A 27,315-nucleotide genomic window follows, 5' to 3' on the forward strand; every position below is an offset into this window, starting at 1 on the left:
GCTTCAACACAAACTGAACTCACTGTCTGAAAAGCAGTGGGTAAAAAGAAATTTTAAAAGTCAACATGTGCCCATATGGGTAGGTGTTCAAGAGGAGGAAACTCTCCGACACAGTGTTGTGCATCTCCTTCCATGATCCCATCTGCTCGAACCAAAGAGGCAACCACCCCCTAAAGTGCTTTACAGGTGCTTTAGAAACCTCTCCGAGTGCAGGAACGCAATCCAGGTGATTGCAGACCCTAGACTGGTTACTGTGAAGCACAGGGCGCCTGTGCACGGCAGGCAGTTGTTCTGGAGGGCAGCGCAGAGAGGCTGCTTTGTGGGGTGCCCGTGCCCAGGGCAGGTACCGGTAGGCATGCAGGTGCCCCGCTGAGAGACTGGGCCTCCGCCCCACACGCCCATGGTGATGGGCTCCGAGGTGAAGCCAGAGTCAGTCAGAGGGCCCGGGACCCCGGCCAGGCCGGGGGGGTTCAGGCAAGACGCCACGGCGTGGAGCCTCTGCGTGAAAGCAGCTCCCGAGGCACCGGGCAGGCCGCGGCCGAGCCTTCCCGCGGCTGTCCCTGCGCAGCAACGCCTCCCTGCCAGCCCCGGGCCCGCAGCGCGGAACCAGAAGCACCCAGGACCCGGCGCAGGGCTCCGAGGTAGCCGTCCGCCCGCAGGCCGCTGCCCTCCGCTCCGCCCTGGGCCCGCCCCCCTCCGCCCACCACGGGCAGCCCCGGAGCGGAGCGGAACGCGGCGCCGATGGAGGGAGGCAGCGCGGCGGGCGGGCCGGCGGCGGGGGAGGCGGCAGCGCTCCGCGAGGCCCTCCGCCTGCTGCGGATCGAGCCGTCGGCTGTGGGCCCGAGCACGGCGCGGGCGGGCGGAGCGGCGCCGTGCTCGGTGGGTGCCGGGGCCGGGGCCGGGGCCGGGTCGGCGCTGGGTCGGTCGCGGGCCCTGAGCCGTGTCGCCACCCTCCCGCCCCGCAGAGGAATGTCCTGCGGAAGCGGAGGCGCTGGGAGCGGGTGCTGGCGGCGCGGAGGAGGCGGCGGCGGCAGGAGAGGGAGCGGAGCCGGGCGCGGCGGGCCGGGGGCCGAGGTGAGGTGCGGAGCGGGGGCGGGCGCGGACGGGGGTCTCTGCCCGCCCGGGGCGCAGGCGGGACACGGTCGCGGCGAAGCCCCGCGACCTCTCTCGGCTCTGTCCCGCAGGGGCTGCCCGCCGGCACAGCAAGGCCCTGGCGGAGGAGCGGCTTCTGGAGGCCCGGGCGTCGGGGCCCCGGCTCTGCGTGGACCTCGGCATGGCCGACCGCATGACGCTGAAGGTACGGGGTCGCTGCGCACTGCTGCCGCTGCCAGCCCGGCCTCTCCCCCGGGCCCTGAATCTCCTCAGCGCGCCGGGGACTCGTCCTGCTGCGGCCTCAACGCGGCCTGGCAGCCGCTGCCGCCACCCCTCAGTCCTTCTCCGCTGCGTCTACGGGAAGGATCCTGGAAGGAAGCGCTTCCAGGGAGGGCGCGGAGGGCAGCAGAGGCGGGAGAGGAGGCAGCTGGACAGGTCACCGGTCTGTCCTGGCGGTGCTCAGAAGCTCTGAGGAGCCCACCAGCTCAGCTGGAGCTGGGACTGATGAGGGTGTGTACACCGAGGGAGATGTGGCAGCTCTCCTGAGCTGAATTTCCTGGGGGACGCAGGACCCACCTGGTTTTGGCCATTTCTCCACCTCGAGGCCTGCCTCTGGCTGTTGCTCTCCAGCACAGGCTGCCTGGGCAGTTGGGGTTTCAGCGAGACCTGAAGGCAACAGAGCTGTGCTCCCTGCACCTTCCCTCAGCAGCCAGCCAGTGTCATGCATGGCAGACAGAGCCATGGTGCTCCTGGCCCTGAGGTTTGTGGGTCACTTGTTAATATGATGCTTGTTATCTCTTGGAAGGAAACAAGCCGCCTTGCCTCTCAGATCAGGAGACTCTACGGGGCCAACAGACAGGCCGAGAAGCCGTTTTGGCTCTATCTGACGGAGTTTGTCGTGGGCTCGTTGATCTATGAGGAATGCTTTCGTATGAATGACGGCTTCTCCAATTACTTGGTAAGGGTTTCTGTCTACAGTGCTTTTGAGGCCTAGAAGGAAAGGCTGTCCCATTCCAGTGGCTTGTTTTCCTGTCTAACAGCACCCTACAGCCATTCTGCTAGCCCTCCATGTTGACCCAAGACAGGTTGAGATGTGCTCAGATGAGAGCTGTGAGTGGTGTTGGCATGCAGGTCAGTGGTAGGCTGACCTGGCCTTTTGTACCAAGCTCAGTGGGACTTACAGATGGGACCCACACATGTAGGTTATGGTAGTGACATTGAGCTATGTGTTCTGTAGCACACCTGGGGCCATGTGTTGTAACAGGGAGGGGAGAAAAACACATGAAATGGAGATTCCTGAATCTTTCAAGAATTAAAATCTCATTTGAAATCAGGAAGTTGTTTCTCTCTCTTTCTCAAACCATGTCTAGAGATTGTGATGAGAATTTAATGGATCTTGACGTACTCAATCAGTGCCCATGTAGAATTTTTTTCAGTTAAAAAAACAAAACAAAAAACTTATTTGTAGGGGTTTTAACACCAAAAAGCAGTGGTATCAGTTTCAGTATGCTTCTTTCTGTCTGGGAGTGGGTGGCAGTTGAACTTGACTAATGGGCTTCTCTCACTGTGTTGCATTTTTCAGATGGATACTACTCAAGAAAGTTACCTGGACCTGTTTCCTTTAGATGCAATTGTTTATCTCACTCCTGACTCTGAGAATGGTAAATACTTTACTTGCTTTAGGCACAGGGAACCAAGGCATAGGATTGATTTTTTTTTTTTTTTTTTTAAGCTTTTATTTTAGGAATATTTCATGCATCATATGATTCAATTCCAAGCATTCGTTGTCTCAAGCTGTGTAAGATATGCAGTGTCCTTAGATATGATGCTCAGTCTGCTGCAATTTCAATTTGTTTGGCACAGGATGAGGTTCTGAAGCAGTGCTGCTTGTGATTTGCAGCAAACCTAACCTAAAACTCTGTGTAGACACCTGCAGTTCGTTATACTACCAAGTAGAAAAGTGGAGATGCTGTGGCAGTTTTGGATGCAGTATAAATGGCATCTTTCTTTGAAATAACACAGTGGTTACAATATCCCCTTTATTGTTTAATTTGGTGCTGAGTTCATTTTCTCCTCTCCCTCTGTTTCTACCTGGCCCCATGTTCATGGGGACACAGATCCCTTTCTTGTTCTATGGAAGAAAGCAGTTCTGATAAAGAATCTGGTTAGGGTGTGTGTGTGTGTGTGTGTGTTTGTTTGGTAGGTGACCCTGACAGTGGGAAGCTAACTGCAGAGCAGATTAGGATCACACTTACCACATCAGCCATGCGCCAGAATAGAAGTTATGAAAAGGAGCAAAGCATTGCTTATAGAGCTGCATCTCTGGCAGTCTGTGCTTTCAGTCTACGAGTGCTCTCCCCTTTTCACGCTGCCTGCAGGTTCAGGCAGACACTTCTGTCTTAGAAGCCTTGGCTTCCTGCATAGTCTGAGGGTGAAAGGTGACTGGCCACAGCTTTCTCATGTAAGTTGGGCCTTGCCTGGAGAATGGTGTAGTGCATGACTTTACTGTTTTAGGTGATGAGCGTGTACTTATCTTGTTTCTAGTCCTTGAAGATATTGATCCAAAAAAAGTGTACATCCTTGGAGGCCTGGTGGATGAAAGTATTCACAAGGTGGGTAGTAGCCTGTTGGAACCTGAAAGTCTGGTCTGCCCCACATTCTACTGAGCAGACATCCAAGTGGCAGCACCCAGTGCTGCTGCTGCCCTAATTTGAGACATCACTATTGTGCCACCATCCGTTTTTCTCACAGAACTTCAAGGTTCTGCCTGGATCCAGCACCAGGCAGAGACCAGAACAGTCTGAGTGAAATGAACTCCAATACAGTTTCCAGCTTCATAGCTGCTTGTACTCAAGATGATGTGCATGCTATATATGTTTGTGCACGTTGGGTACCTTGTTCTTGTTTCCCTTACAGAAGCTGACTCTGCGAAGGGCACAAGAGCAGTCCTTGCAGACAGCCCGCCTCCCAATTCGTGAGTACATGGTAAAAGCTGTAAATACCAAGAACTACCACTCAGAGACACTGGCAATTAATCAAGGTGAGGGGCTGAGCCATGTCCTGTCATGTGCCTGGGTGGGTAAAGTTAACAGGCTCTGAAAGAGCATTCAATATGGAGGCATAGTACTGAGTGGTTGCGGAAACTGTTAGCAGACTTTTCTTTTGCTAGGCCTTGTCCCTAGTGTTTCAGCTTTAAAGGTCTCACACTTTTCTGTATCAGCCCATTCTCAGGGAGCAGGACTGCATAACTAGCTTTGCACAATTCAGTGTGAGGAGGCTGCCCTTGCTAGAACTCACTCAAGGTCCTAGGCAAGGGAGGACAGGCCTGTGTCATCCTGAATCAAGGCAAGTTGTTTTGGCTGACAAAGCCTATGGTTTTCCTAGTCAGAGCCTCCCTGTCATCATCAAAATAGGTATATCACTTGCTCTCAGATAAGCTACCTTACACATTTGCTCATAAGATTTGAAGTGAAAAGGAGCACAAGCCCTATGCTAACCTCCTCTAGCATCATCTGTTCTCAGTTCCTGATGTTTTGCAGCCAGTGGAATTTGTAGCATGGCTTGCCATGGATAACAGTGTCAGAGCATGGTACATCTCTCTGTTCCTAACAGTCTTTGATGTCTTGTCAACTTACTACAAGACCCGAAGTTGGCCAGATGCCTTGAAAGCTGGAGTTTCTTCTGGAAAAGGCTATGTGCTTCCAGATGCAGAGAAGTAAGTGGAGATACCTCAGCATGACAACGCACAAGAAAACTCTTTTATTTTCTGATGTTAAGGAGTTCTGCAGGGAAGAGGAACAAACTTCAGATTTCAAGCAGAGGCACCAGCATGAACGTGTGTAGAAAAAACAGCTCTGCTTAAATTTATTTGCATACAGACTTTGTCAAGGGTGACACATTCTGCCTCAGCAGTACAATGCTGGAAATGACTTTTCATCCTGAAATGAAAAACAAAAGCCAGTTGAGCCTTGGCATCAACAAAGAACTGACAGGAATTCAGTTTAACAAGCATCTGCAAACAAAAATAGAGAATCTGTGACTCTTAAGCCTGCAACTGTTCTAAGACAGGGAGGAGAGCTTAACAGTATTTCTTTCACCTTGATTAAATAGGAAGAATTGCAGAGCACATTGTTGAATAAAAGTCCTTCCTCCCAAGGAAAAGAACAGTGCTGTTCTAATTGGGCAACACAGGATGGGAAGAGATTCTGCAATGAACAAAGTTCGTAGGTACACCATGTGCTATTTTCTTCATACCTCTTGTATTGAAGACTTGGTGTGTTGCTGAAGCCTGTAGGTAATTCTGTGCATGCTGCTCACATTCTAAAATAAAATGTTTAAAGTTCCATTGCATCCTTACAGTTACTGCTGTGTTATCATTATCCGTCATCCTGCACTAATGTGTGAAGTTCACTAACTCTGATGTTCCTCTTGAAAAGGTATCTGGGATTTGACTATGCACAGAGCAGAACCATGACACATTTTATGTCCTGAGCAGAGAGCATTTTTTTGATGCGCACAAGATAAAGTTACTGAAGTCATTGTTGCTTTAAAAACAAACAAGAACACCTACTGTCAATGACTAAAGCTGTTGATAGGCAGTAGTTGTTGATCCCCATATAGGCTGAATTTGTCTTTGCAGGTGCCTGTTGCTTTATTGTATCCCATGGGCTCTTCCTGTTTATAGTCGCATTGCCCTGCTCATCAGTTGTTAGTGCATAGTTAGGTGTCACTGCACCCTGCTAAAACACCAAGTCTGCACTTTGGCTTAAGTATAAGATTTTAACTTGCTAATTCATCCCCTGAGAGTGTTAGGCAGCAGCACACACACTAACTAAAACAACCTGCCAGCGATAACTGTCACGAAATCCTGCTTCAGTGAATATTCAGCTATCCTCCCCAGTGGCTGAAGGCACTTTAGCCTCTGCAGCCAGGAAAGCAGATGGCCCTCGGGTAGCTTGCTGCCTGTAGGTGCACAGTGAGAGGCAGCACCTACAGTGGAGTCAATGTAGAGCTGCTAAAGGCTGCCAGATTCTTATGGGTGCTTTTCAGCATCTCCCCGGCTTGCGAGGTGCCTTAGGACTGCTAGAGCATCCATGTAGCACCCACCAGCCAGCACCCTCAGCTGCCTCCATCTCCTGCACCAGGGTTCAGCTGCAAGGACTTGTCCTTTACTCTAGAATCATGGGACAGTCCTGACCACCCACTGCCTCGGCACATGACATGGGGTGACCTTGCATGGAACAAGGCAGCTGAGAGTCTGCCTGCTCCCCTTTGCTGCCTTAGGCAGACCCGCTCCATTCTGAGCACACTCATCTGCAGGGACTGTTGAAAGCACTACCCCCTGCAAACAAATTCCTAAGTCAGAAAATAGCACTCAGCAACCTTTTGCTGCCTTCTTTATCACTGGAGAGCTGAGGATGTGCCTCCAGCAGTGGAAGGCACACTGATTGACTAGACAACTTAGAAAACATTTACATGCTAACAGCTCATATGTAGCTAGGGATACCTAGCACATAATGCAAGACGAGCTATTGACAAGAAAGTTGGCAAAAGGGGCGTGCCTTCTCCAAGGGAGGCTAACATCATGGTTCATCTCCATGGCTGTCAAGTTGGTACTTCAGTCTTAGGACTTCCTTTTTCGGAAGGCAGGGATTCTTAAATAGCTGTTATGTCATGGCAAGGGGGGCAAAGGGAAGAGGATGCTGATTAGGGACTTTCTTTAGCATCAGCAAATGGAAACAGAAGATATGGCTGACATGCAGAAACCATGTCAGAAGGAGAGGATATGGTGTATCCCCAGCCTGGGAAAACCTTCTCTATCACCTTTGCAAAAGCAGTTAAACAGCATATATATTTTTTCCCCCTGAAGTGTTTTCTATCACAAGCTCAGCCACAGATGCTGGACCAAGCAGCCTGAGTTTCTTTGTCAGACCAGGGTGGGCTTTGATCTCACTCAACTTCAGAGCCTGCCTGGCGTTTTTGTAAGGACTGAGGAAAGGCAGACAAAAGGCTCTCTCCACAGCTGACAGAAGGCGGCTAGGACACCACCCTGAGACTGGCCATCTGCAAAGCATTCAGGAGGTGAGGGATGAACCCCAGGCTAGATATATAAGTTACTGAACTGCTCTATGAGTTTGCATATTACACAGTGCTTGTGTACACAGAATTACACAAAGCTTGGCTAGAGCGGGGCATGCCCTTCCCCATGGCCACCCTTGAACTGGGCAGTTGCCAATGTGCATGGACATGTCCTTCCATGACTATTTGCTGAGCTGGGGGTCTAAACATCCTAGGCAGGAGAGCCTGGTAATTCATGGAGGGAACACATCTGAGCTCCTCTCCACTCACTGCATCCCTCTGCCACCAACTGGCCTGTCAAAACAACGGGGGTACCCTGAACTGCTGCAGAAGGCAAAACATGGCAGCAGTAAGGGCTGTGTGCTGGCGAGTGAGGAGCTTGGTGCCCAGGTCTGGGCAGCCTTGCCTGTGAAGCTGCTGGTGAACAGCCTGCACAAACTGGTGATAGGTGCCTACCACATCCATGAGCGCGGCCCTGAGCTCCTGCTGCCTCTGCCTGCACAGCCGGCAGTGTGTCACCTGGAAGCAGGCCACTGCCAGCTGAACAAGGTGCCCAAATGTCACCCTCAAAGCATCCTGCAGTTCTTCAAGTGGCCGCTCTATTTTCAGAAGCTCCTTGCAACTGGACAGCAGGTCCTGGGAGGCTAAGCCAAGGGCACCCTTGCTCTCAGCACCTTGCTCAGCACATCGGTCTTGCAGGTGGGTTGCTTGGCTCCCTGAGAGGTTTCCCACAACCTCCTGGAGCTCTGTAGTGTAGGCTAGGAAGCAGGAGAAGTCTGCGGGGCTCATCTGTGCTTGGTCATTCAGCTGGCTGAGGGCTTGGACATGAGGGTCCCACACAGCCTTGTCCCTAGCAATGGTCACAGGGTCACTGTCCACAGAGGACCCAGGAAGACTGCGGTTGGTAGATGGTGGGGTAGTGAGGGGCTGCAGAAACAAGCTGCACATAGGAATGGTGGTTTCCTGCTCTCCTTCTTCATCAGGCCTGTGGAAGCAGCTGACATAGGATAGCTGACAGCTGCACTTGTCCATTCCAAATTGTGGTGGTGATGTCTTCATCATGGAAAATCCCCAAAATCTGGTCATGATGGGTCCAGAAAGTGCCTGCTCATCCTTCTTATGGTTAAAGCAGAGGAAGGAGTAATTTGAAGTCCTGTGGTCTCCTGCTCTTTTTTCCAATGAGCCCAAGGGAATTGGGCCTGAGGAGATGGAAAGCCCTTGAGAAGGAGTCAGGGGAGAGTCTTTCTCCACTTCTGTAACCTGTTCTCTGGGAGAAGTCTGAACAGACCAAGTCTGTTCGTGAACAACATTTTCTGTGTCTTTTCTGGACTCCCCTTCATCCAGCCCATGTCTGCTTTTCAACTCTTTCTCAAAGGATAGTGTAGCTGAGGATGTCTGCATCTCCTTTCTGACAACATCAGCCTCTAGGCACCTACTGGTCCTCTGAGAGTCCAAAAGCTCTAGTGGGGCATCTATCCTCTTCTGAGATGGGCTGGGTGAAGTTAGGTCTGATCTCGCACCAAATGAGAGCCAGGAGAGGCGAGTTATAACCCCTGAGGTGCTGCTGCAATCTGTTAACAGCTGGGTTGCATCTGGAAAGCCCATGTGATTTTTATTGTGCACTTTCTGTAAGGCTTCCTTGTTTATTTCTTGTCTGTTTTTTGCCTGTGATGAGGCATGGTCACTCTTGTAGTCAGCACAGCTGTCAAGGTTAGCTTTTCCTTCCTCACAGGGAGCCAGGACAGGCTCCTCACATGTAGCTTGCCTCCCAGCAGTAGGAAGCAGATCCTGGTCCCGTGTCACCCCATGGGGAATGGCCATGCTGGCATCACGGCATGAAGACGGCAGAGTACACTCATTAGGAGGGCAAGTCACCTCTTGGACCTGGAACAGAGGGACATTGCCAGCCTCATGCTTGGCTTCCATCATCTCACCCTCCCCTCCCAGTGCTGCTTGGGCCAGCCAATCTCCGATGCTCACACAACTCTCATCACTTGGCCACCCAGTATTTACCTTCATTGTGGGACTTTCATGGACAACTCTGCTTTGTTCCCTGGGAAGGTACATGGGTTCCTCCAGGAACAAGAAAGGTGGGTATACAGCACGTGCTGGACAAAGGTCATCCACAGGTATGGCAACATCTGCACTCTCCTCCCTGTGGTCACCCTGCAGGCGAACAGCTGAAATGGAAGAAACCACCAAATCAGTCACTGACTTTGTTTCCATGGTGTCAGGCTCCATTTCGATCATGTCAGAGGATGGGTTTGTGCTAGCAGTGTCTCTCTGGGCCTGGGTGGCAGCACGAAATCCCGATTCTGCATCCTTCTTGAAGTTCTCTGGGGAGGGTGGATCTGGGGGCTGAGCAAGCAGTGGTGGTGTGGGTGGCCAAGTGCAGTAGCTCTGCATAGAGTCTGGTAAAGCCAGTGGGAAAGTGACCTGTGAGGTGTAATTGGTTTTCAGAAAAGATCTCCTCTTCCTCAGGCTCTTGGCATATGTCAGCTGCTTCTTCTTTCCATACTTCTCTCTTGCTGTCTGCCTTGTCATTAGGTTTTCCGCCAGGCTGTAACACCTTGGTTTCTTTAGCATGCAGGAGTTGTCTATACCTTCCTGGGACATCATCTTGTAGCCTGCTGGCAAAGAAAGAAGATGCAAGTCAGAAAATGGCCCCAGGCAGCAGGATACAGATACACTTACATAGTGGGCCAAAAAGCTTTTAACTCAAGTCCTGCAATTGCAGACATAAGGGTTTGGCAGCAGAGCCTGCTTCCTAAGTGCCAAAGGAAAGCCTCTCTTATTGTCATGCACCAACTTGGACTGAGCTACATCAAGAAAAAATTATATGGGCCTATGGCTACAAAAACTGAAGTAGAGGATTAGTTATGAAAGGAGCTGGATAGTCTCTCCCCTCGCTTACTGAAGTCATTTGATCTGACTGCAGGTACAGCTATAATTCTCAAGTTAAATTTGCTGATAAAAGCAACACGCTAGAGTATTACCTACAGGAGCAGATTTATTAACACTGAAGAGAAGCATCGGAAATTTCCAGCCCGGATATTTAGATCATAAAAACACACAGAGATGACAGTTTTGTGCCTGAACATTGTATTGTCACCATGCATGAACTCAAAAGCCAACACTGTTTTAACTACATAAAATGAATTTTTAAGTTCAGTTAGTGCTAGCAGAGCTGGTTAAATCAGAAAACAAGAATCCTCTCCTTTCTGAGAAAATACAATTACAGAGAGCTGTTGCTCAGCCGTAAGTCTACCCACCCCATTTACATAGCATGCCTCTAACCCCTAAATTTGTTTTGATCTCAGGGGTGCATGGAGCAGTAAGCTGTTTTACAGCTTCCAGCTTTCCCAAAACTTGAAGGAGAATAGCAGAGTGAAGGTAGTGCCTGACAGGAATATCTGTCATCAAGGTGTCTGCTAGTGCAAGGGCATACATCTTTCCTGCATTCTGTTTCTGGAACTCATTACCTTTTCCATCACCAAAGACTCAGCCTATACAGAAGGATGCACAGAACTTACTCCTGCAGCATGATGGCTTCAAGATCAGACAGAGCCATACTTTGGTCTTCTGGAATTCCTCCAGAAACCTGGGGACTTCCCAGAATGCCAAACTCATTTGAAAACTGACTCTTTTTCAGACTGAGTGCTTAGATGTGATGACAAATCTCCCTGCCAAGCTGCTGTTCTGACCTCTATATGCACGTTCACTGACAGCTTTGTAAAGTACTCTTGATGAAGAGTGGCTTGCAGAGAACGGGTGTTCAAAGGTCTTTCAACAATCTTGGGAAAACTATGAACAGCTGAAAGATGCTCTTTCTCAAAAGACTGACATGGCAAACAGCCATCACCCTAGCTCAGGAGAAGGAAGGAAAGTGAGGACAGGAGGTGACCTGCAGTGGGTGGGTACAGGTTTACCTGCCAGGGTGTCTGGGGGGCTGAGGCTGTCTGCAGCGTCGTAGAACTCTTCCTCTGAGCTGGTGTCACCAAAGCCTGGGGGTGGCTCCAAAATGAGATCGCTTGCTTCTGCTACCTGCTCCGCTCCACAGTGTGCCTCTTCCTGGGCAGACACATCTTTCCAAGGACTTCTTCCAAGGCTGTGACTGATGTTGCTCTTCTCTACACTACCTGCAGGCGATACGCTGCAACACAGGCTGTAATAGCCCATGGCATTTCTGTCAGATAGCTTGGTCCCTAGCATAGACACACCTATGTCCACTCCTCTCTCCTCCCAGGGGCTGTGCTCACATTCATGCTCCTCTGCTTCTGGTACCTGCAAGAAACAGAAGAAGTCCCTGGCTTCTGCCCTTCTGGAGCCTTCTGCAGCACAAATGGGGAAGAAACTCTCATCTGAGTTGTTCATTTCGTGCACAGTTGGTGTGTAGAAGTGGAAGAACTCTGGCCTGGAGGAAGAGCAAGCTTCCAACTCATCTTCCTCCAGTGCATCCATTGAGTCACTTGAGCCACTTGTCTTAAACCCTCGGCTCTCTGTGTTGGCTGAATCTGAAGCCTCAGATGTACTGTCTGTTGTGTTGCCACCCGCATCGTGTTGGTCACTTCCTCCAGCTTGGGGCTTTGTTCTGTCCTTCTCTCGGCTGTGAAGCTCTCCCAGCTCCTTCTCGCACACAGGAGGGGTGCTGCTGTATGCTGCAGGCATGCCCAAGCAATGCTCTGAGGAGGAATCCAGTTCCCAGGAGTCTTCAGAATCACTGCAGGTTCGAGATTCATATCCTGTGATTTAAACACACCTGTCAGCCTGTCCTTTGCGGTGGCAAAGAGGAACTGCCAGAAAAGGGTTTACAAACTTGGTCACACAGTAGGGATTCAAAACCCAGAGAACTCTGCCTTCAGTTCCTCATCAGTAAACAATGTAAAGATGCAATCTGACCTGCAGGGTCATAACCCGTAAGCGGAGGCTTGGTCCCTCCTGCCTGCTTTGTCTGGTTTTACTGCAGAACAGTAACCAAAGGGAGCTGCAGAAAAGCAGCCAGGCAACACGTTGCCTAAAGCCTCTGCCTGCAAACCCTATCAGACTGGAGTTATCCTTACAAGAGATAGGACAGCATGGCAAACAGATTCTCCTTCTCCTGGCCAGCACATGCTGGCCAGAGGGTAAATTGTTCTGGAGGTTGGTAAAAGAGCGCAAGTGCTCAGTAACAGGTTTGCTATTTCAATGACAGAAACAGCCTCCACTTCTTGGAGAAAGATGATAATCACTCCTTCTCTCCCCCTGCCCAACAGGTCTGGGGTTCAAGGAAAAATGGCAGTGACACCAAGGCTGATAGTCTCAAAATTTTGTAGTTGTCACTGTTCATTCCCAGGCTACTGTTCTACCATGACACTGTTCTCAAGAGGGAATAACACCAATACTGCTGGATGATCCACCCACTTTCTCCCCATTCTTTGGCAAATTAACCTTCTTCAGCTGAGACACGGTGCGGTTGCTGTCTTTTCTCTCCCCAAGTAAATATGGAGGCATTCGCATCCACGAACAGTCTGTAGTAGCCAATGATGAGGCAAACAAGATCTTTTGCACTGTTTGATTCCAGCAGCAGGGTCAGCATCTTTTTTTTTTTTTTTTTCAGTAGGGGAACAGAAAACAGCAACAATGTTAGAACAGGCAAACATCACCTGTACCACAATCTGCAGGAACATGTGGCACACTGAAAAGACATTTCCTCTCCCCCATATGGCCATAATTGTACAGCACTCTGTTTCTGTATGAAACACAGAGAAAGAAGAGAAATAGTTTTTGTTGTGTTTTCTTTGATAGGTCTCACTGATAAAGCACAGCAAGAATAATAACTTTTCTTCACTCATTTGGTATTCTTCCTATAAGCTCTCCCTTCTTAGCCTTTTGTAATAATGATACCATTGGCTTAATGTCAGATTTAATTAAAAAAAAAAAAGTGTGCATGATTCCCCCCTTTTTCTCTGTCCCTGACAGAGCGACATGCTGGCTACCACAAGAGCACCACTTACCTTCAGATCCTGTAGGTAGATTTTTACCATGCTCACTTTCTCAGACTCCTCTGTAAGCTCCACCCTGCTGATGTTTGCAAACTCTGCCAGACTTGTTATGATGTTTAGCTTGCTATTGATAATCTGGCTCACCCCATACTTGGCACCCACCAGCAATGCAACGTATGATTCTCTGTCCTGTAGCTGTAGGGAGAGAGGTTGAATCTTTAGTTGAAATCTAAGCAGGAACCCATTTGCCTGTGCTGGGCAGGGACTCCTCAGCCACCCATTCTTTTGTGGTATCTTTTAACACTGGACTCCCTTTACAACTGGACTCTAGCCAGCTGCAAAGGGAGCCCCTTGTTACTTACAGGCCATCAGGTCACCTGCTCCTGGCCGTTCTCTTCTCTGACTTGGGGACCGCCAGTTTCCCTGTGTCCCCAAGGCAGGTGGCCCCAGAGGTGCACCAGCCATCTAGCAGATCCAAAGAGGTGGTCAGCAGCAGCTTGCTATCAGAAGTGTCACCTGGCTGGCTGTGCCACATAGACCTAGTAAGACCTACTGGAGCTGGCCAGAAACTTCAAGAAGGCATTTTTGGTTTTGGAAGCAATATCAAGACTTTCTGTTAGGATCAGACACTTAAAAAAAATGTGTTAACTTAATGCCCATATAGTTTGGCAGAAATATTTCAATTTGCACATTAGTGTAAAGCTAGACATTACTGCAAACCATTCAGAAAGGTCCTCCTCTGGTACAGGCCCACCTACACTACTCAGCACTCTATGAACTGCTTGTGGTCCATCATTCATTACAGATCCACATGGGGAGAGGCAACTAGCCAAGAAACCTCTTGCCTGAACAGTGTTCTTTTTTACAGAAAGGTTTAAGATTGGCCAAAACATTTTCATAACAGTTGTTTTTGAAACATGCTCAGATCTTAATCTTTGAATGCCTTTTGACATTCAAAACATGGACAGAGTTCATCTGAAGGGCCAGTCACAAACTTCAATTAGGAAACTATGCATAATTATCAGGTAACTGTTACTGACTTCAGTGGAGCTATGCTGAGTTACCCTTGCAGACACCCTGACCAATAATTACCATGATGTCCCAGGGCAGGGAAGAGTGGTATTATACTGGAGCTCATTGAAACAGCATCAGCAGAGCCAATGTTGCATTTTCTACAAGCATCAACAAAGCAAAGACATGGCAGAAGGCTCAGCAGCTAGTCTTACATCAACAATGTAGAACAATATTTAAATATTCTTGCTTTAGATAGGGTTTGCTTTGGTTTAGACCTGATCTTGTTCACCGGTGGAAAAAAAAAGAGTAAAACTACTCCTTGTGTCCTGGATTTCCAGTTATTGTCCAAGTACACCGCATGGAAGATGCACAGAGGAGGCATTGAGACAGCATATCAAACCCCAATTACATTGATAAACAGCACTCGTACCATCAGGGTGGCATTAAAGATCTTCCCATTGTACATCTTCAGGTCACTCAGGATTTGTAGGTAGTTCAGACGCACTTGGACTGCTGTGAGCATATGCTTCATTTTGCAAGAGAAGAAACATTGTTTAGAAACGTGACAGAGAATAAGATTTGTCAGGTAGCCTATTGACTAGAAGACATTCTTTTCATACAGGACACAGTATTTGACCAACACATATAGCTTGCTTTCCATATGCAATAAATCTGAATAGAACCATACTATATTACCACAATTACCATCTGACAACTGCACAAGCAAACTGCATCACAACACACTATATGGGGAAATTAGGGTGCATATGCTGCAGAAATTACAAAATGAAAATATGAGGAAAAAAAACAAACAACAAGCAGTCACACAGAGAAGAGACCCGCACAGGAAAGACATGCCCTCTGTGGCCTTGAGAAATGCTGCCAGCATTCCAGGAAGCACCTCAAACACAGGCCACGCATACTACCTTCTGCCGAGGGTCCAGCAGGATCTGGTTCCGCTTCATATGGTAGCTGATGGCTTTCTTGATATCCTTCCCTCTCATGTTTCGAAGCAAAGTTGGTGAGATGAAGTTTTCAATTCCCCAGTCTCTCCTGCCAGAAAGACAGGAAGGGGAACAAAAGAGGTCCCAACTGTGCTGTCCCACAGCAACAAGGGAACATGCTGAACGGCAGCCAGCTGATGGGGTTGGAGGAACATGGGGTCTCATGCAAAACGCCTGTTATGCAGGAGACAATCTAAAAGCTCAGTAAGCATATTGGTCTTGTCTGTCCTTGCTACGCGCAGGATGAAAACTCTGTCTTTACAATCACTTTACTTCGGTTACATGATTACTACATTTCAACATCTCTGGTTCCCTAGACCCAAAAACATGGCACATCTGTTTTGCTGAAAAGCTTACTCAACTGAAGCATTAAATATCCACAAACTAAGAACGGTGTACTTGTCTGTACTTGCTTCTCACTCTCCACTAACAGCATGTGGTTGAGTATGTCTGGCTGTACACAAGGAATCAGTGGCACTGTATAGGGTGGTTTTGGCTCTGTGGTGCAGTTACAGCACAAATGCCAGTTACTTAATGATTGACCCATGACAATTGCTTAAAGCATGGCTGGTCTTTAGGGAAAGTGTGATCTAACATCACTGACAGGCAGCACGGCACACCTGCTGCTTGTGAAAACTTTTTCTGTATTGTTTTCCAGATCTTATTATTTCACGTAAGGACTGAAATTAGGTATTTCTGGGAAAGTTCTGGTGGGTGAATGGATGTAAAGTACTGACTGTGAAAATTTGGTGATTTTTCTCTCTCCAAATTACAGCTTGCATATTTCAGTATACTGGCAGAAGCAGCCTTAGTAAGCACAATTAAGCAGGAGATTTGCAATTTGATGTCCCTCCTGAACCAGGATCAGAATCTCTGTCTGCTTAGGGACATGCTCAGATGTTATAATACCCATACTATTTAGGCAACTCAGCAGGTTAAAGACAGGGAGGCTCAGGCAGCTACCTTGCATTAAAACAACAGGCAAAACGAACAGACTATAGTCTCTTTGGGTCAGAGACAGTCTCCTAACTGGAACTAAATACTAGGCAAACACAGAGCCGATGACACTATTTCTTCCAGACTTACTCACAACATAACACAGAAATTTTGGAACTTACTCAATGTATTTCAAGGATACTTTCTGTGGGTGAGCACAAGCATAGATTCTCTCTTGTATGTGTAGAGCAGCCAGACGTAACGCCACACTGCATTTCATTTCCACAGCAAACCTTTCCTGAAGCACATCGCTGCAGCTCTGGAACAAATAGAGCTCAGTTAGCATGATGTCACTACCACGAAGCTCAAAAAGAAGTGAGGATAAGACCTCTTATATGACTACTACAGGCCAAATAGAGGGAGTCACCCAGCTCATTTCATTATCATTCTGTTAGAAAGCCAAGCTCACAAACTGATTTAAGAATTTAATGCAAGTTCAGTACAAATGCTTTATTCTTATATGCTCTGCATTTCATATTCATGTAACTGAACTGGCTTAAAGCATGCTTCAGTGTAAAGCAGAAATGAGAACTGGATGGGAAAAGATCCAGAATTATGAAATGCCTCAATTTCACCTGCAGGTAGAGATATTCGAAGGCAACTGGGTCTTCCTGCAGGAGGTCTAAGGGATCCTTTGGGACAAAGCAAATTCTGAAGAGGCACCGGTAGTCATGGGATTCTCTTTTTTGGACCACCTGCAATGGACAAACAGCATCATACCAGAACAACTGGTGCAGTCCCTCCATACATGCATACTGAGCACCTGGCTCATATGGACACACAGAAATCATTCAAAGCACTGGCAAGTGGGATGGCTGCAGATCAGCCACTGTTCTTAGCAAACACAGGGAGATGCTTCTGTATTTCTATCTTAGATTCTTTTTCTGGTTTTTGCTTCTTCCTGTGGTAGTGCCCAAGCAGCATTTGATAGAACTTTATTAGTATCTACTGATCTCATATTTGTAGCATAAGCATGACAGAGGTTTCAAGGCCATATGAAAATTGCAAAGGGGCAGGTTTCTCTGCTTTAAAGTTTGGTCTTAAGATACAGCAGCCCAAAGCAGACACTTGGATCATCATCGTAATTTCACTACACTGTAAGATCCCTGGGTTATCTATTAGCATATTTAATTCTGGGCAAATCCAGTACAAGTTAATCAACAAAATCTACACAGAAATTCTCAGACACATGCTCAAGGGATGGATGGTATTAGCTACCAAACTTCTCTGCATTACAGTGGATCACCAACCAGCAAAGTGTCGTGTTCATACTGCTGACTCACAAGTAGACTCATTCTCCCAGATTAGATTAGCTCAGAATTACTAACAGAACAACAGAATTACTAACAGAGCTAACCCCATGTTTGTTTCTTTATTAGCAATTTGATCAAAGTTGGTGCTTGGCTGGGTTAACTCTCTTTGACTATCAAGGAAACTGCAAATGGCTCAATACACAGCTATTTTAAGAGAATTTCAACCGATCCTCTGTGTTGATGGGCCACTCTGATAGGTGGCACAAAGCATACTTGTCCCTTACTTGCTCTACATAATCCAAGCCATATCAGCCTGTGGGTATTGCTCTGCAAGTTCTCTAAAGGGAGTGAGGCACTTCTGAAAGGTCTGTTTCTCAGGGGGCTCTGGCTAATGCAGTGGTAACACATGCAAAAAGCAGAGAGAGAAGAGGGAAGCATCTCTGGAGATGGGGCCAAGGCCATTCTCTTTTGTGACACCTGCGGCGCTGGGTCTTCTCCACACCTCACGGGCTACAACTCACTGGTGTTGGTGGCTCCCAGCACAGCTGTGGGGCCACGCGAGGGGTTCTCCACACCTGCTCAATGAGCTCCTCCTCATGCAGCAAGTGGACCTTTGCTGCATTGTACTGCTCCTCCAGGGTGAGGGCGAAGTGTGCAATGCTCCGAATAGAGAGCTTCTCCTTCAAGGTGAGAACAATATCCTGGGAAGGGAAAGCACATGGATGGTCAAATATTTAAATATAGTTGTTGATCAATACTAGCACACTGAGTGTAGACGATTCCAGTCAGCCTCTGGAAGCTGTGTGGGACAGCAATGAAAAGGCAGCCAAGGGCACCCAAAGGCACCCAAGGGTCTCTGCAGCCAAGAACAAGCTTGCTGCAGCAACATAGCAGCAGATTTTTTAGTGGTGTTTCACAGGAAACCAGTGCCTTCCTTTCTTCACTGACAACTTCTGAACACAATGATCTGGACAGACCACTGAGGTCTCAAGGTTAGAGAAAGCCTGTAAGTTCATCAGAAGTGGAGGTACAGATGATGACAGACTCTCTGTGATGCCAAGCACAAGCTTGGTGGTTAGTTGCTGTGCTATCCCAGCGGGCAGCCAAGCAATGAAAGTGTACATCAGCCAGGCAGGACAGTGTTCAGAGCCACCCACGTACACTGATGCTATCCAGTGGGCAATGAAGGGAGCCAAAGGAACTGCAGGGGAAGCATGGGAAGAGCAGATGAAGGTAGGAAAACACATTATTTTTAGTAGGGCAGGAGGTCAAGGGAGGGAAACTGCAGCTTGCTGTGGAGTTAAGAGTGCAATAAGATGCAAATCTTCAAGGTGTAGTAGGCATCAAATTAATTTCCTAGAGTTCCATGGCCTGGGCTGCTTCATGTCCAAAGTTTTTGCATTATGGTTTTTAAGTTTGGTGGTTTTGAACACTTTGTCACCTTCAATTCTAATGTTTGCTGTTAACCATTCTAGCTTTCTAGAACTCTACAACACTTTTTGAAGAAAGTGAAAAGAACTGGTGAAAAACATTTTTCTCCACCAAACCCCAAGAATTTGGGACCATAATCATTAGTGAAAATCTTACCAAAGTCGATGTAATGTTTCAGTTATATGAAGAATTCTGTTGGAATATTAAATGTCATTGAAATAAATGAGTTTGTTTTTGGCAAACAGAAAACATTACATAAGGCTTGACTAAGTACAAACTGAATCGGAACTCCTTCAGTGCATTCAGTTGTCATGGGGTGAGCATAAATATTTGACTTGTATCAGTTATATATAAGGATCTCTACAACAATACAGGAACTTTAGAAAACAATTATTTCAGAAAGTATTTTACACCTTTGAGTGTTACTGTGAGGATGCTGGTGAGGGTTTCACTCAACTCCAGTACGGAAACTGTTGTTCCAGGTTAGAGGTGAGGAACTCAAGTCAAACATGAGGAGCTAATCCATCTTTTAGAAGTAAATCCCTTGCAGATGGACATACAAATATTTTTTCAACTCATTCCCCACTTCCTCACTGCCTCCTTGTTTTATTTCACTATTTTCTTTTTATCTGCCGAGCAAATGATTCTCTCAAGGTTTGCAGGGACTTCAGTGCATGAGAGACCATAACAGTTTTGTGAAGTTGGGATGAAGTAGACAATAAAGCTCTTTTTCATGAAAGTCTTAATTGCATTACAAATAAATTCTCCTTGCTTTGCCCTGAATATTCTTCCAGCCCAATTATGTCTAGTCTGGTCATCACGTATCTTTCCACAGTGACTGCACTGCTGCAGGAAAATATTTAACACTTAAAAGAAATTAACGGCCTGCCATCAGTGTGAACGAGCCAAGTTCATTAACTCCAACAGAAACAGTGAGCAACACTGCAGATCAGGCCAGAAAAACTCAGTTTGTAGGCCTTAGTCTAAATATGACAATTATGGAAAGTGTTGGATTAATGGCTTTAGAACCTGGTGCCTTGTATTTTGAAGAGAATGATGGTTAACTCATCTGTGATGCTTCCAAGCACAACTAATCCTAGGGAGGTGGTGCTGCTTTTTCATCTCAAGGGGTTCATTGGTTTTCATGTCCCTGCAGGGAAGATGTTTTCACCAAAGCAGAAATGAGGCTGCAACATGGACATGGGCTTCAAATAACAAGGCACAAGTGCACTTGCTGAGCTCACACAATACCCACACCTGGACTCCACTCTCCATGTCCCAGGCCAGGAAACTTTTTCTCCTTCTCAGGTATGCACATCATCAATGCTATATTAAACAACCTTCTCCTCTGCATTTGGTCATGTGGTTTCCTAGGAAAGCAAAGTTTGCGTGGACAGCTGGTGATCTGTCAGTCCTCCAAGCAAGCTGTCTTCTTGCACAACTTCAACCACACTTCACAAAGTTGTAGTGGTCTCCTAGCCAAGCTTCTGTAAGTTCTGTGAAAACCAGTTGCTGAGAAGAAAACAAAGAACCAAAGTAAAGCTTCCCCTTCAGGGAGGACAAGGAAAATCCAGCTTGATCAGCAGCAGTTGGCAATCCAATTGGCACCAGCTGGCCAATGCAAGCAAGAGGTTCCAAGTTCCACTACATGCACTGTTGCAACTGGACTGAATAGAGGTGGTGGGAATGAAGACAGATAACCAAGTTACCTTTACAGTAGTGCTTGTCTCAAACCTGAAAGCTTTTGTCTGCCCATTTTCCAAGTATACTTTGAGAACGTTTGGCATACAAAGAAGAGAATTCCCCTGCAGAACAAAAGAAACAACACTAATTAATCATTGGACATTATGCCTCTGGGCACCAGGCTGCTCTGCCTGACACAGTACATCCTGGTATAAATCATAGCATGGTTTGGGTTGAAAGAGACCTTTAAAGACCGCCTAGATCCAATCCCCCTGCCACGGGGTGGGGCACCTTCTGCCAGATCAGGTTGCTCAAAGCCCCATCCAACCCGGCCTTGAACATCTCCAGGGATAGGGCTTCCACAGCTTCTCTAGGTAACCTGTTTCAGTGCCTCACTGGCCTCACAGCAGAAAATTTTTTCCTTATGTCTAATCTAAATCTAACTTCTTTTAGTTTAAACCTGTTACCCCCTTGTCTTATTACTACAGGCATTGGTAAAAAGCCTCTCTTTATCTTTCTTATAAATCCCCATTGAAAGTATTGAAAGGCTGCAATAAGGTCTCCCCAAATCCTTCTCCACGCTGAACAGCCCTCTCAGCTTTTCTTCACAGGAGAGGTGTTCCAGCCCTCTGATCATTTTTGTGACCCTCCACTGGACCTAGCAGGTCCGTGTCTCTTTTCCTGGGCCGAACACAGTACTCCAGGCAGGGTCTCATGAGAGCACCAAAGAGGGTGAGAATCACCTCCCTCAATGCCATGCTTCTGTTTATGTAGGTGTGCTGGGTCTGGCTGGGATGGAGTTACCTTTCCTGCAGCAGCCCACACAGTGCTGCGCTCTGCACTTGCAGCTAGAACAGCGCTGGTATCACACCGGTGTTGTGTCTACTGCTGAGCAATGCTGGCACAGCACCAAGACTCCCCCCAAACCCCACAGAACCACCAGGCTGGGGGTGGGCAAGAGGTGGGAGGGGAGACCACCAGGGCAGCTGACCTAAACAAAAGGGATATTCCATACCATATGGTATCACACTCAGCAATAAAAGGTGGGGGAGGGGAATGAGATGGGGTGCTCTCATTATGAAGACGTCTGTCCTCACAAAAAACTCCTACACTTATTATGGCCCTGCATCACAGTCTGTAGCTGAACATCACTTATTGATGGGAAGTGGAGATTTTTCTTCTTCTCTCTCTGCTTCCACACAGCCTTTGCTTGTTTTTTCCCTCTTCCTTTTCATTTTAATTAAATTATCCTTATCTCAACCTGTAAGTTGTTTTTCTTTTTTCTTTCCAGCATACTTTCTTCTCGCTTTTCTTTTGAGTTATGGTGGAGTTTGGCTGCCCAGACAGGTAAAATCACCAGGGCAGGTTAGGATATGACTAGTTTTTTGCAGGCACACATTGCCAGCTCATATATAATTTTTCATTCACTAATATCCCCATATACTTCTCCACAGGGCTGCATTCATCATCCAGTCTGTTCTGATTAGGGATTGTCCCAATTCAGGTGCAGCACCTTGCACTTGGCCCTGCTGAACTTCATGAGGTTCACATGGCTCCACTCCTCAAGCCTATCAAATGAAAATCTTTCTCTACTTTTACAACCGTCTTTTATGGCACCACTTATTCTGTAAGTATGTTCCTAGGACAGAGCAAGGGAAGGAGAGTCTAACAAATACCTTTACCATAAATCTCCAGCTAGTTCAACAGCTGCACATGGCCCAGATATGCCCACCGTCTGGTTCCCCCATAGCATAGGAAGACCTGACAGATACTGAAAGCTGAGAGGACCTGACTCTTGCATATCATTCAGCTGTATGGAAATACGTACTGAGCTCGTAACATAAAATGGAGGCTGGGTAGCACTGAGGCTCATCAACAATTTATGTTCCTAAACTGTAGTTTCAGGTTTCAACTGCAAAAGGCAGCTTCTGGGTTCCTTCCAATTGCCACAGAGATAATTTAGTCATCAGCATCAATGCTCCATTAAAATCACAAGAGCGGTGTTATTTACTGAAACAGGAGTCTCTGCAGTTTTTCAGGGCCATGATACATTTTTGCTTGCCTTAATATAGCACTCCTTCTAAAAGAGGGTAGTTCTGAAACATGCAAGCAGAGTATATCTAGTATCTGCTGTCTATGCAAATACTGCTTTTCCAGAAAGATGTAATAAATGCTCTCCTGCTCTGGATAGCATGCCAGGGAAGTAGTGGTCCTAACATGCCCAGGTGCAAGTACCAGAGAATTCACACTGTGCCTGTCTGCTAGGTTGGTGACATCCAGGACATTCACCTCTGCTCTGACGTAGGGGGGAGAAAAGGAAAGTGATTAAAAGTTTTCCACATAGAAAGCTCTGCCTGAGCTCACTGCCACCAGAGATGAGAGACAAGAGACAGCCTAGAAGAGAGGAAGAAAAGGCTAGTTTAAAAAGAAATAGCTAGAAAAGGCTGTGGGTTTTTTTTGTTTGTTTTTTGTTTTTTAAATAGGTAGGGGATAGTTTTCATTACTGCAAAGAGGAAAAAAAGCATGATTTGGTCAGATCTTAACAACTGAACAGCACTAATAAGTACGGGAAAGGATGAGGGGCATTTTGAATAATGAAATTCTTCATTCCAGAAGGAAAAGGAAAACTCAACATAGTTAAAGACTCCCAATTCACCCCAGTTCATCCCAACCACGTTGAACTTAGTAAGTTATACAAAAAACAAAAACAAAACCACACACTTAAGAGCTGTTCTTACTTTAGGATCGGCTACAAGTATTCTCAGTGCTTGCCTTTTTCTGTCACAGTAAGACCCACATCTACTCAGCTCATTTGTTATCAGTACCAGAAACACTGTGATAAATTTGCAGCATCTCTACAGCGAGCCATGATCTTGTTTCACATCAGAACAGCTGATCCCAGCTCAGGTTACAGGTGGTCTATCACAAAGCCAGTTGTGAATGCCCTGCAGACACCCTCTGCAAGGATATTGTGGTGTAATTGCCTAAAGTAACTAGGAAAATAAAACTAATATTCACATTTTACAGAAAATGTACAGCATTGAAGAGACTTTCAGGGTAGGGTGTAGCTGCATTACCTGAGCGTCCCCTAAGGCTTCCAACCTTAGATGCTATCGCACTGGGGGAACATGGTGTGCTGACTCTAAGGAACAGTACGGAGCATAGACTGGAGTGGAGACACCACGGCTAGGTTCTGTGACCAGGTGGGGACTCGATTGTTCTAGTGCACACAGAGACCGATAAGCCGCATTTTTTGCTACCCTGAGCCAACGACCTGTCATGTTTTGACAAATGCTGTACTCTCGTGTACTTTTGCTCATTATAATATCATTATAATACCAAAACACACCTCCATCCCAAAAGCTACCCGCCTCCAAGGTGCGACCACCCCTCACTGAGCATGCGCTCTGAATTTCTTGGAGCCTATTCCTTTAAACAGAGACAGGAAAACTTTTCACCAATCATAACTAGGATATGCTTGACTAGAGTCACTCAAGCTCCACCTAAAAGATAGAAAATAATATAAATTGGCCTATGAGAGAGGGGATGTTAGGGAAGATACCATCGTCAGGGAATACACCATCCCAAAGACCTGCTGACTCCTGGGATCAGTCAACGGGCTGAGCCTCTCTTCCACCCCCCACTGGGACGCCTTTGGGTGAGATTTGAACACTTGGTTATACTGTGTGTCTCCGCAGAAACTTAGAAATCTCTATAGAGTCTTTGTGCCTTTTAACATGTTAATTTCCAGGCTGTGTACCTGTGTTATTTCATGCATGCTAGCTTGCTTTTGCAGACAGTAAGTTATTGCTGGCAATCCAAAGAAGCTGTGTACCTGCTGCTGTAATAAATTGCACTTAACTGCATTGTTCCTAGCTGTGATAGTTCTCATTGAACGCAACTAGAGTAAGGGCGTGGTACATTATTGGTGAATCTGTGACCGTGGTAGTTCAGTACCCTGAATCCGACTGGACTTGTAACGGTTAATCAGCTACACCCCTTAACGCAACAGATATGAAATACAATAAGCTGTCATCTTAGCTTGAGAACATGTCAAATTTATCTACAAAGCAAAGTCTCCAGTACCAAACTCTCTGAACAGAATGGCATGCAAGCACTGCTGAAGGCTAGGAGGAGATAACCCAGATACTTTGGCAGAAAAAGAACGAGCATTAACAGCAGGATTCACCTCTTATCTTCAGGGTTAGGATTTGTCATGCCCAAACTTCAGTCTACTATGGAGAGAATGGCAATTCAAGAGATGACTAGTACATCCCTTGGTAGCAGTGGCACAGCTGTCTAATGCTGGCATAAAGTTTACATGGTGGCAAAAGGATAGAAGTAGTACATGCAGGTATTTTTCATTAGCCCTAATAAGAAAATGAAAGATAAAGCCTTCTGGAGATGCCAGCACTTCACCAGGTAGCACAGGAAACAAGATGGGACCAAATGCCTGGATGGAAATCCAAGTCAGGCAAGCACAGTGAAGGTACAGCCATTCTGCGGGTCCTGGCCATGTTGACCCAGCCCAGCATGGGACCCATTTCTTCTCAGCACACAGTGCTCATAGCGCCCACCTGCAGCCATGCCCCACTGACCTGTGTGTGTCCATTCACCAGCACTTCCTCTGCAAAACGTACTTTCACAGGGTTTGTTTTCAGCCTCGCCCTCTTCTCTGCAGTGAGGAACGATGACTTAGGCCCACCCTGAAAAGATTAACAGCACTCAGTTGGCAGCTCAGCCTGTTGTACCTATGCACAGAAGAAGCAGCCCACAGTACAGTCATGGGTGCAGTCACAGCCAATGCTGCTTACACCACACCACCTCGCACCTACAGAAGCGGGAGACATTAGGAGTCTCTCATCTTCCTGCACAATCCAGGCATGCTGCAGGATTTTGGACCCATCTGGGCAGTCACTGAGCCCAAACCCAGGTGCCCACTAACAAGTGGACAAACATGCAACACATGCTGCGCACAACCAATTTCACTACATATTTGTTCAGTTGCTGTGTTTAAGCATCTGCCCAGCTCCTGCAATGAAACCAGGATCCTGCAGAAAAACTGTTAACTCAACAGCTGGCTTGCGATGGGTATATGTATATATAAACACAGTATACCATAAACTGCCACACACAGAGTGCCTGAAGTCATAGACAAAAACTCTTCTGTCAACGTATCACATGAACACAGCAGTATATGCAGCACTTTGCAGCACTGATGCGATTTCTAGAGCATACTGACGTATTGCAAGTGTTTAAGAAAACTGCAAGGCTAAAAAGACAACTTGATGTCATCATGCTGCTGTCACATAACCACAATTTCACCATGACACTTTCACAAGAGATAACATGAGCTTAGGAACCACTAGGTTTTTGTACCAATAGGTCCCTCCTCTTGTAAACCATGATATTCCCTACAGAGATGCCAACAGGCGATCAGAGGCAGCATCTCTTAGTATCCACCCAAACAGCTCCCAGGTGGAGCACTTACCACAGTCTCAGCAGAGGCACAAATGCCTCCCAGCCTGCCACAATCATCTTGCTCCAAGCCCATTTGGCAAGGACAGAGGAAGAGAGGTGGGCAGGAGTCTCCGTGCCCTGCCTGCAAGTCCTTCTAGAGACTGCCAGGGCACAGAGAGCATCATGCCCATCAGCTACTCCCAGAAGAGCCTAGAACATCCTGTCTGGCGTGGCCAGAGCAGCCACATCAGAGGGTCTGATATCCGTCGGTGGGAGGCGTTACCTCTCAGCTCTAAGCACAGCTGCCTTCAGAGTAGGGCAAGAGCCAACCCCAAACCCAAGAGATAAGCTGTAGCTGTATTTGGAGGTGTCCTTAAAGTGACCTGCAAAGGAAAAGACAAAAATGGATTTGTGTCCCATTTACTTCTAAAGCAATGCATGAAGGCCTGTGAAGGGTTTTTCCAAATCCCATAAAGGGTTTTCCTAATCTTTTTTTTCTCTGAAAAGCAGTTGCATTTCCCCTTGCTGGCTGACATTCAAGTCTTGTACATCTCTCATTTTTCCTTTATCTCCAAAGCGAGACCAAGCACTGGCAAGACTGACTGATGTCCTGGATATGGGAAATCAAATTAACAAAAGACAGGAAGCCACCGTTCACAGGGTTTGCCTAACACTTTTCTGTTACTTTGGCTTTGTTTACATCTGTTCAATGCCAACACATAGGAGACTTAGTGCAGGAAAAAGGTATTTAAGAGGCTTTGTCTTTAGTGCATTTTCACTGAACGGTCAAGAAACCTCATAATCTTAAGCCTGAGAGCTCCAGCAACAATTCTGAAGGAGACCAGACATTTTTCTTGTTTCTAAGAACAGATCTAAATTTAAAAGTCCAAACAATCAAACGAAAATCACTCCCCAGAATGTTTGGTAGAGGGAAAAAAAACACCTCCTACAGGCCACTGTCATACATTAAAAGAAGCCAAAAAGCACACAAACCCGATTTTGTCCTTGCTTTGCAGCTCAGCTTTTACACACTTTGAAATCTACGTTGGCACACACATTATGCTGGCAGTACATCCCTGCTGGTGATTTTTACACTATAGGAATGGGCAACCAGCACTAAAGTTTGTACTAAAACTTGGCTTCTCTTCCCAAAGTAGGATCAACACCCAGGTCCCAGACCTTACTAGAGATAGATCAGGGAAGGATAAACCAGCCAGCACAAGCAGGCTTGCTTGCTCAGGAGAGAGATGGAAGAGTAAAGAGCAGGAGAGGAATTTATAGGCCAGCACTTTGCTCAGCTCAGTCACAGGGCCTGCTGAACTA

The 27,315-nt window shown here is 47.1% G+C and overlaps 2 protein-coding genes across 11 annotated transcripts in view; one reads left to right on the forward strand and one right to left on the reverse strand.

Annotated features, from left to right (window-relative positions):
* The first annotated feature begins 707 nt into the window (after positions 1 to 707).
* On the forward strand, positions 708 to 5,442 carry TRMT10B (tRNA methyltransferase 10B). Of its 5 annotated transcripts, none has more exons than XR_005815427.1 (9): positions 708 to 879; positions 966 to 1,074; positions 1,185 to 1,297; positions 1,898 to 2,050; positions 2,675 to 2,753; positions 3,471 to 3,553; positions 3,637 to 3,704; positions 4,009 to 4,132; positions 4,705 to 4,808. XR_005815427.1 is itself a non-coding variant. In XM_040541800.1 (9 exons), exons 1-9 carry the CDS (start codon positions 742 to 744, stop codon positions 5,225 to 5,227), a joined length of 1,002 nt encoding a protein of 333 aa, XP_040397734.1. In that variant the 5' UTR covers positions 708 to 741; the 3' UTR covers positions 5,228 to 5,442. The 5 variants fall into 5 exon arrangements, 4 of the variants coding, with proteins under 4 accessions (XP_040397734.1, XP_040397735.1, XP_040397736.1 ...); XM_040541800.1 differs by lacking the exon at positions 3,471 to 3,553 and adding an exon at positions 5,203 to 5,442 and having other exon boundaries at positions 4,615 to 4,807; XM_040541801.1 differs by lacking the exon at positions 3,471 to 3,553 and adding an exon at positions 5,203 to 5,442 and having other exon boundaries at positions 4,705 to 4,807.
* Positions 5,443 to 5,587: 145 nt separating this feature from the next.
* Positions 5,588 to 27,315, reverse strand: part of FRMPD1 (FERM and PDZ domain containing 1) — a 70,092-nt gene continuing 48,364 nt past the window's right edge. For 4 of the 6 annotated variants that reach the window (XM_040541784.1, XM_040541782.1, XM_040541783.1 and 1 more), the window contains exons 7-17: positions 25,131 to 25,238; positions 20,559 to 20,654; positions 17,994 to 18,119; positions 16,741 to 16,860; positions 16,288 to 16,424; positions 15,092 to 15,218; positions 14,596 to 14,691; positions 13,164 to 13,346; positions 12,598 to 12,745; positions 11,100 to 11,912; positions 5,588 to 9,800 (exon numbers count right to left, since the gene is read on the reverse strand). In XM_040541784.1, the coding sequence (XP_040397718.1) occupies positions 7,468 to 9,800; positions 11,100 to 11,912; positions 12,598 to 12,745; positions 13,164 to 13,346; positions 14,596 to 14,691; positions 15,092 to 15,218; positions 16,288 to 16,424; positions 16,741 to 16,860; positions 17,994 to 18,119; positions 20,559 to 20,654; positions 25,131 to 25,238 (4,287 nt within the window). In that variant the 3' untranslated portion in view covers positions 5,588 to 7,467. Of the gene's footprint in view, positions 9,801 to 11,099; positions 11,913 to 12,597; positions 12,746 to 13,163; positions 13,347 to 14,595; positions 14,692 to 15,091; positions 15,219 to 16,287; positions 16,425 to 16,740; positions 16,861 to 17,993; positions 18,120 to 20,558; positions 20,655 to 25,130; positions 26,376 to 27,315 lie in introns of all 6 variants that reach the window. The other 2 variants (XM_040541785.1, XM_040541786.1) reach the window with 2 other exon arrangements.

This window comes from Cygnus olor, chromosome Z (genome assembly GCF_009769625.2).
Source record: "Cygnus olor isolate bCygOlo1 chromosome Z, bCygOlo1.pri.v2, whole genome shotgun sequence".
NCBI classification, from domain to species: Eukaryota; Metazoa; Chordata; class Aves; order Anseriformes; family Anatidae; genus Cygnus; species Cygnus olor.

Bases quoted from the DNA above. Each gene is read 5' to 3' on its own strand.
- TRMT10B (XM_040541800.1), top strand. From the start codon at position 742: ATGGAGGGAGGCAGCGCGGCGGGCGGGCCGGCGGCGGGGGAGGCGGCA. The intron at 2,051-2,674 runs GTAAGGGTTTCT...TGCATTTTTCAG, and splicing joins ACGGCTTCTCCAATTACTTG to ATGGATACTACTCAAGAAAG. The intron at 3,705-4,008 runs GTGGGTAGTAGC...TTTCCCTTACAG, and splicing joins TGGATGAAAGTATTCACAAG to AAGCTGACTCTGCGAAGGGC.